General features: G+C 55.1%; 1 protein-coding gene across 2 annotated transcripts; it reads left to right on the forward strand.

Moving 5' to 3' along the window:
* Window positions 1-4,210: 4,210 nt before the first annotated feature.
* On the forward strand, window positions 4,211-8,285 carry LRRC25 (leucine rich repeat containing 25). 2 transcript variants are annotated; one of them, XM_039243286.1, is made up of 3 exons: window positions 4,211-4,374; window positions 4,923-5,716; window positions 7,862-8,285. In XM_039243286.1, the coding sequence occupies exons 2-3, from the start codon at window positions 4,932-4,934 to the stop codon at window positions 7,998-8,000; spliced, it is 924 nt and encodes a 307-aa protein (XP_039099217.1). In that variant the 5' UTR covers window positions 4,211-4,374; window positions 4,923-4,931; the 3' UTR covers window positions 8,001-8,285. The 2 variants fall into 2 exon arrangements, with proteins under 2 accessions (XP_039099217.1, XP_039099218.1); XM_039243287.1 differs by having other exon boundaries at window positions 4,211-4,296.
* The last annotated feature ends 348 nt before the right edge of the window (window positions 8,286-8,633 follow it).

An 8,633-nucleotide genomic window follows, 5' to 3' on the forward strand; every position in this document is an offset into this window, starting at 1 on the left:
CTTCAGCTCCCAGTCTCGGAAATATTGGGGGCAGGGCCCAGGCTGAGGCCTCACCCAGCAGAGGTGGGTACGTGGGGGTCAGAGGGTGTTGGGCAAGTATGGCGAAATTGCGGGGGCCACACATGGGTGGCCCTGGGTCTCAGTTTACCCCCAGGGAACTCTATATATCTATCTTTGTCTTTAGTGGGGAGTTCTTTGAGTTTTTCTGGCTATTTTTGGGGTGTCTGAAGGTCTAAAGATCTCTGGGCATCCCTGGGGTCTTGGCGATGTCTGAGTTTCTCTGGAAGTTTCTGTGGGCCTCTAGGTATCCTTGAGTGTCCCTGGAGCCTCTCTGTCTCGGTGTATCTGTGAGGGCCTATAGGTGTTTCTGGGGTATCGGGGATTCTGAGTTGTTCTAGTATCTCTGGAGATTTCTGAAGGTCTCTAGGTGTCTCTAAGGATCTCTGGAAGTCTCTGTGCTGACAGACTGGCCCTTCGTGGGACTCAGACCTGTTTCAGACCCAGTCTCAGGCCATGTCAGCCCGGAGGAGAGGGAGTGTGGAGATGCACCTTCTAGAAGCTTCTGGTCCCCCTCAGGCAGTGGAGGCCAGAGCTACCCTGCTCCCCATAGCCTGGCCATGCCCTGCTGGTGCTGCAAGAAGGTCCGGACCCCATGGCCCCCAGGCCCCAGACCCGCCATGCTCCGGAAGCCAGGCCCTCCCCCAATGCCAGGACCTAGGCCTCCCAAACTCCAGACCCCTCTACATGCTCCAGACTCCAGGACCCCCAGGTCCCCCTGACCCACTTCCAGAGCCCACTATCCCAGGCTCCAAGCCTGCTCCTCCCCTGCCTCCCCCCTGTGTCTGGCACGTCCTCATTTCCTCATTTCCTCCTATTCTAAGAGGCCTTAGTGCTTAACACCCACCCACACCCAGGCCTGAGGCTGGCTGCTGCCCCTCCGTCCCTCTGATCCCAAAAGCCCGAGTATCTTGTGTGTGTTTGTTGGCCGATTTCAGTGTTTTACTGAAAAACCTCCGTGGTGAATTTCTCCCTCCCATCTGCCCGCTGCTAAGAGGTAACCAAGGGGATTTCTTTTTCGTGTTTCGTCCACAGTTCCTTTGGATGAATAAAATGAAATCTAGAAGTTTATTCTTTTGGCTTTTTTCAGTGAATGTTTGCTCCTGGAGACATCTGCTCTCACCTGGGTCTGCTCCTCCCCTGCCCCCCTCCCCCCAGGCCCCTGCCACAGGCTGTTCCATCCCCTTTCTCCCACCTCCTTACTCAATAAATCCCCCTTCTCCCTCTCCATAAGGGCTCTCTTGATCATCCCATTAAAAAATTGGTACCTTCCCTGCTTGCCTCTCACTCTTATTGTTCTCTGCATCCCCCCTTCCACCTGTTACCATGTTTCCCCTGATAGATCCTGCATAGGACAGGTCTCCCCAGCAGCTCCCAGAGCCCCACGAGGGCAGGGATTTTTGTTTGCTTTGTTCATGGCTGTATGCACAGCTCCTGGACCAGTGTCCGGCACACAGTAGGAGCTTAATAAAGGTTTGTGAGAAAAATAAATGAGTCATGGCTCATCGGTTTATAGAGATCTGTCATTTTGTTTCTAGGACTCTGTGGTACGCTCCCCCTCCCCAGGATGGATAAATCCTTATTCATCTAATCAATCCCTTAGGCTGCTTCTTCCCCCCCTCCCCCATATAAGAACATTGAGATGAATCATCTTTAGACAGGTCATCTTCTGGCCTTCCCTCTTTTTCAAAATTGTTCAAAATATACTTAACACTTTAACCACTGTAACCATTTTATAGTGAACAGTGCCATGGGTTTTTAGCACATTTACAAAGTGTTTCGCAAGCACCACCTGCATCCAGCTCCAGAACATTTCCACTGCCCCAAAGGGAAACCCCATCCCCCCTTAGCCTCCCCACCCCCACCCCAGCCCCTGGCAACCACCAAGCTGCTTCCTTTTTTTTTTTTAATTTTTTTTTAATGTTTATTTATTTTTGAGCGAGAGACAGAGTGTGAGCAGGGTAGGGACAGAGAGAGGGGGAGACACAGAATCCAAGGCAGGCTCCAGACTCTGAGCTGTCAGCACAGAGCCCGCCACGGGGCTCGAACCCACGAACCGTTTAACCAACTGAGCCACCCAGCGCCCCTGCTTTCTGTCTCTGTGGATTTGCCTGTTCCGGGCATATCATATCAGTGGGGTCATAAGCTCTGTGGTCTTTTGTGACTGGCTTCCTTCACTCACCCTGATGTTTCCAGGTTCATCCACGACGAGAGTGTCTGCATTTCACCCCCTTCGTGCGGCTGAATCACATTGCGTGTCTGGAAGCACCACGTTTTGTTTACTCACTCATCACCCATTTCATGCTCCGCTGCCCTTGTCACTTTGTCAACATGAACTATCCAGGAGCGTCCCAGCAGCGGGATGCTGGGGCAGCAGATGCGAGTGTTGGTGACTCCTGTGGCCTGTGCCGGTCGCTGTGCTTTCCCCTGGGACAGCGCCACACGTGATCCTGAAGCGGCCCGCAGGCTTCCGTTTTCCCACAGCCTGGCCAGCACAGAAGGTCAGCACACGTCTGAATCTTTGCTCGTCTCCTCAGGGAAAACGAACGGTCCCTCAGAGTCGTGATGTGCAGTGTTTCTGTTAAGAATGAGTACCTTTGGGGGGGCGCCTGGGTGGCTTAGTCGGTTAAGCGTCCGACTTTCGCTGAGGTCATGATCTCGCGGTTCGTGGGTTCAAGCCCCGCGTCGGGCTCTGTGCTGACTGCCGGCTCAGAGCCTGGAGCCTGTTTCAGTCTGTCACTCCCTCTCTCTCTGACCCTCTCCTGCTCACGCTGTCTCTCTCTCTCTCCTAGAAATAAATAAAAACATTTTGGAAAAAAAAAAAAAAGAATGAGTACCTTTGGGTGTGTTGGAACCACAATTTCCAACTCTTTCTAAAAGTCTCGGTTCAAATCCTTTGAGCATCCCTGTGAGTCTGAAGATGGAAAGGGGCAGAGTTTGAGGAGATGGGGAAGCATGGGGGGGGGGGGATTCAGCTTCCCACAGTCAAGAAGGCTCTCCGCATTTATCCCATTTTACGGATGTGGAAACTGAGGCACGGAGTGGTTAAAATCGCACAGCAAGGCAGGGTCTGGAATGGAGTTGGAACCGGGTCTGCCTGACGCTAGGACCCCAGGGAGGCTGAAACCCTCTCCGAGTCCACCCTCCTTCATCTACTTTTGTCGCGATGCTTTGGGTCTGACTCAGGCCCCCCTCCTCCTCTGGGACGCTGGTCTCCTGCCCAGGTCTCCCACCTCCAGACACCAGGGTCACTCTGGAGGAATCTTGGGACATAGTACTCCTCCACTGCTCACATATCTTCCTTGGCTCCCCACGGCCCTGGGAATAACGCCCCACTCCTCAGCCTGGCTTCGATGTCTGCACTCCCCACCCCCTGCCCTCACCACCACTTCCTCCTCTTAGCCTGTCCATCTAGCCACTCCACTCCTAAATGCACTGGCCCAGCCGACCGTGCTGACTGTGCTATCTCGAGCTGCAGGGCCTCTGCTCCTGCTGTGACTTCTGCCTGGAATCTGCCATGCATTTGTTTCCGCCAGCTACCGTGACTCATCCTCCAAGCCCCGAAATCAACGTCTCTTTCCCCAAGAAACCCTCCTCACAGCCCCCTCCTTGGTGGAGGCATCACTGTGCCTGAGAAGGAGCTCTAAGTCTGTGGGGGAGGCTAGCAGCTGGGAGAGTCAAGGGCAGGTTTTAGGAATCCTCGGCAAAACTCTACTTATGTCTGGAAGCCCCAATTCTAATGCTTCCTCCTCCAGGAAGCCTTACCGGACTCTGTCCCTCCCTCTGACCCTGACCTGACTCCACTGAACTGGATGTGTCTGTGTCCAGCTCCTTCCTCTCCAAAGACTGGGTGCTCCACCGGAACTGGCTGTAGCTGAGGTCTTCTGGAAGTCCAGCATGGGTGCTTGTTGAATGAATTTATGAATGCACGGCTTGGGTGTCAGCTGAGCCGAGACCAGGAAGCGAGTTGATGAGGTAGCAGTCATTCGGGGTGTTAATGGGGGACATGTAGTCACTGGGCTCCAGCAAGAGAGAAGCAGGTCGCCCCTCCCCCTCTCGTGAGAATCCTAGGTCTGAGGTCTCGCGGGGGGGCGTGTCTCTGTGTCTTCATTCTTCCCCTCAGCATTGCACCCGGACACCAGTTCCTCTTCCCCTGAGTCTCTGGGTGCGGATCCCGAGGAGCGCCGGGACCAGAGCGAATCCGCAGGGGGTGCTGACCGCTTTGGCCCCCTGGTGCAGGTGAGCCATCACGCAGCCCTCCCGCGCCCCAGCCTTCCAGCACCGCCCAGGCAAAAGCGTGGCGGTTGGACCAGAAAGGTAGGACGGACGCGCTAGAACTTGGGTCGGGGAAGGGGCCTCAAAGCAAATCATAGGGGGTGTCTTTCAGTAGCCCCAGCCTAGCCCGGCCCAATACTCCCAACACTTCGAGGACCGAAAGAAACAATTAGTTGGGCCGGGGGCGGGCCGTTTCCGGGGCAACCGCTTATTTTGCATATGGTCCCGTCTTAGCCAATGAGAGCGCCCGAAATATTCAGGGTGGGAAGGGTTGGGGGAATGGGCTACTTAACCCGAAGGGGCTCCCCGGGAGAAGGGGAGGGGCTGATGGGGTCAGGTCTCCTCCTTGCCTTCCAAGACCTTTGGGCACTGGAATTACGTACCCATTTCCCAGAGGGGATGACTGAGGCCAGACAGAGGCTAGAGCCAACCAGAGGCGCAGCACCCGAAGGGCTGCGTTTGACCGTTTCAGAAGGCGCCTGAGTGACTCTGAATAATAATAATAATAATAATAATAATAATATACAGGCAGGGAGGGTGAAGCGTCCACAGGCTAAGGTCGGGGCTTGGATCCTGGTGTCTCTGCCTAGGTTGCTTGAATGGGGGGCGCCCTGCTGTGGATGCTGTTGTTACCGCTGCTGCTGCAGGACCGTGGCAGCCAAGGGTTGTCATGCGACTTGTCCTCAAGGGACGTGGACTGGACCACAGAGTTCACAGCCACATGCCTGAATTTCAGCGGCCAAGGCCTGAGGCTGCCCCGGAACCAGTCTCTGCAGGCTAGGAACGTGGTCCTTCTCGACCTGTCTGGAAACGGCCTTCAGGAGCTACCACTGCCCTTCTTCGCCCTCCTGGAAAAGCTGGAGGTCCTAGATGTGACAAACAACTCGCTGGACCAAGTGGACAGGGAGCTGGCCTTACGCTGTGAACTTGACCTGAAGGCTGACTGCGGCTGTGTCCTAGAACCCTGGTACCGGGTCAGACGGGACAACTGCTCTGGCCAGCTGCCTCTGCTGTGCCAGGACACAGCTACGGGTGCCTGGCTCAACATCTCTACCTTCCTGGAGGTTGGCTGTCCCCACGGCCTGTCGTTGAGGACCACTGGGGCGCTGGTGGCCAGTGGAAGCCTGCTCCTTGGACTCACCATTGCTGGCCTAGTGCTGGCCCGGAAGCTCCGGGCACGCTGGACCGTCAGTAGCCAGGGCCTGGACAAAACATCGGCTGCTCAGGAAGGTTCCAGGTCTGGCTTGGGCAAGCAGCCGAGGTACAGTAGCCGGGGCCTCAGCGCTAAGCCCCCAGAGGCTGTCCCGCGCAGACCCTCCACACCCGACTACGAGAATGTGTTCGTGGGCCAGCCACCTGCCAGCCACCAGTGGGCCGAACAGGGGTGAGTGACTCACATCTGCCTGCAGGGCTCTGGAGGCAGATGGCTGGGATTCAAATCCCCGTGCTACCTCTTGTAGGCTGTGTGATCTTGGGCAAGTAGTTTCACTTCAGGGCTTCAGTTTTCTCATCTATAAAATGGGGATAACAACAGCCTCCACCTCATGGGGTTGGGGTAAGAATTGAGTTCCTGTAAATGAGACACGTTTCCCCCTTCATGACCTGCAAACCCAGTTTCTGGCCGTCAAGGATGGGAAGAGAGGAAGCAAGTGTTGAGGCAGAGTGGGGGCTTTGCAGTCGCAGTCAGTGGCCTGGGCTCAGATCCTGTGTGACCCAGGGCTGCCTCTGAACCTGTTTCAGTCTCTGTGAAATGGGGGCAGCTCCCTTTCCCCATCTCCCTTGACATATGAGATGCTAAGAAAGCTGTGCCCTTCTCCCCCCACAAAGCCCTGATACCTTCAGATTTGGCAGGACTTAGATGGATGGGTTCAGCTTTTCCGGGTTGGATGAAGGAATGAGGGAATTTCAGGGGGCAGCACCAGCAGGGGCAAAGTCCTGAAGGTGGAAGAGAAGAGAGAATCTTCCAGGCCTCCGTTTTGAGAAGGCAAGACATCCCAGCTGAGGCTGAAGGGGGGTGGGAAAATCCAAGCAGGAGTGGAACAGGATCAAGGATGGGTTTGGGCAAGGGAGTCCGCAAAGCGGAGAAGCTGGTGGGAAGCTGCTGGTGAGAAATGAGAGACTAGGCAAAGCAGATGCAAATTGGGCTCAAAAGCAGAAGTGGTCTGTGGTAGGGAGCTGAAGGCACTAGACTCAATAAGGCAGCTCATGTTCTGATGCTCGGTTCTGCCTCACTGTCCCCAAAGCCTCAGGGCCAGTCTCCTTCCGAAACCATTGTGATGTGATCCAAATGATACTGAATGTGCCATTCCCACCCTACATTTAAGCTGTAGAGTTCTGGGAGACAGGGAGTGACTTGCCCAAGGTCACACAGTGAGTTCAAAGCAGAGGCAGGAGACAAATCCTGCCTCTGAGTCCTGTCTATCCTATATAAGCATTTATGTATTTGGAGGGATTCATATTTTTTAAAGTTTATTTATTTATTTATTTTGAGAGAGAGAGAGAGAGCAAGCAGGGTAGAGGCAGAAACAGACAGAGGAGAGACAGAATCCCAAGCAGGCTCCACCCTGTCAGCGCAGAGCCCGATGCAGGGCTTGAACCCGCGAACCGTGAGATCATGACCTGAGCTGAAACGGACTGAGCCACGGGGAGGGGGTGGAGGTGGGGCCCAAAATAGCCTTTGTTACAAGAGGTAACAAAGAGGTACCCCTCAGGGGCATCTGGGTGCCTCAGTCAGTTAAGCGGATGACTTCAGCTCAGGTCATGATCTCACAGTTTGTGAGTTCGAGCCCTGTGTCGGGCTCTGTGCTGACAGCTCAGAGCCTGGAGCCTCCTTGAGTTCTGTGTCTCCCTCTCTCTCTGCCCCTCCCCCACTTGCATGCATGCACCCACTCTCTCACCCTCTCTCAAAAATAAACGTTAAAAAAAAAAAGGAGGTACCCCCCCCAACCTGGGGTAGGATTCCAGAAGTATGTTCCAGAGGCAGGAGAGTCCTCCTCTGGGGGTCTTGCCCACCATAGCTAGACATTGCTAAGAAACTGCCTCCTCTGGACCTACTGATCTGGGGCTCAGAGACTTATTTCTATCCTGAGGCCACAAAGTCAGTTGCGTCCGGGAACCTAGTGAAAACATTTCCCATTTGAAGGGTCACTGGTTTGTGTCCGTGTGGCTGGTGCGACCAACTGGAGCTTCGATTTTTCAAGAGGAGACTGAAGGTTAGATTTAATGTAAAAGATAAGCTACAATCTCAACTTTAAGGAGGAAAACGATTCAACCATGGGCCCCGGATCTTTGCGCCCCAGGGTGCCGATGCCAGATCCACAGGATCTTCCCTGAATCCCCAACCCCCACCTCCTTTCCTCAGGGAAACTTGAGAGGCTGGGAGAGCACTGTCCTGTGCCTCAGTTTCTTCATATGTAAATACTGGAGGTGAGGGTTGGGGACTCAGCTGCTCAGAACTTTCTTTGTCGCTCAAAGCTGAGGTGCCTACCCCCTGAGTCCTCTCTCCCCTCGCATCTGTCTGTCTCCACAGGGCCCACCCATCAGAGGACAGCGACTTCTACATGAATTATGAGGGCCTTGACCATGCCTCCCAGCCTGTCTATTGTAACCTGCGGTCGCTGGGCCGAGCCCCACTGGACGAAGAGGAGTATGTGATCCCTGGGCGCTAAGTCTTTGATGCCCTGAACTCCAGCCTGCTGCCTTCCAGCTGACTTAGAGCGCTCTGGCTCTCCCCTGGCCTCAGTTTTTCCCACCTGAGGAATGGGGACGGAGAAGGACCGTCCCTGAAGCCTCAGGGAGGCTCTGTAGCCCCCACTCTGCTTCTCATCTCCCGCAGCTGCTGGAAGAGGAAGAGGAGAGGCCCCGGCATGGGGACAGGAGGGTCAGTTTGTGAACTCCATCGTCACCCTCCTGTGAGGGTACTGGCGAGGCTCAATAAACGCTGCAGGGCTGACTAGGCTGCTGGCTCAGGCCGAGTGGGTTCCTTAGAGTGGGGATTTCCTGAGCTCCCCAAACCGGATCTCGGAGACTCCTCAGTTGTTCCCCACCCTTGGGGGAACAACTGTCTCTGTCTCTCTTAGGCCCCCTTCCCAGGTACCTGGTACTCAGGCTTAGCCCCCAGGACAGCCCATACCAGCCCCAGAGGGATCATTGTAACTTACGAATGGTACTGTGTTCCTCCCCAGCTCACATACCCTCCATGGATTCCCCAGTGCCCCCAGGACCTCAGCCTGGGGGTCGAAGCCTGCGTGATCCTGCCCTGCCCAGCTCACTGTCCTCCCTGTCCCTCTGTCCTTCTGGTA

Source organism: Hyaena hyaena, unplaced genomic scaffold (genome assembly GCF_003009895.1).
Source record: "Hyaena hyaena isolate Hyena2069 unplaced genomic scaffold, ASM300989v1 scaffold_227, whole genome shotgun sequence".
Classification (NCBI taxonomy): domain Eukaryota; kingdom Metazoa; phylum Chordata; class Mammalia; order Carnivora; family Hyaenidae; genus Hyaena; species Hyaena hyaena.

Bases quoted from the DNA above. Each gene is read 5' to 3' on its own strand.
- LRRC25 (XM_039243286.1), top strand. From the start codon at position 4,932: ATGGGGGGCGCCCTGCTGTGGATGCTGTTGTTACCGCTGCTGCTGCAG. The intron at 5,717-7,861 runs GTGAGTGACTCA...CTGTCTCCACAG, and splicing joins CACCAGTGGGCCGAACAGGG to GGCCCACCCATCAGAGGACA.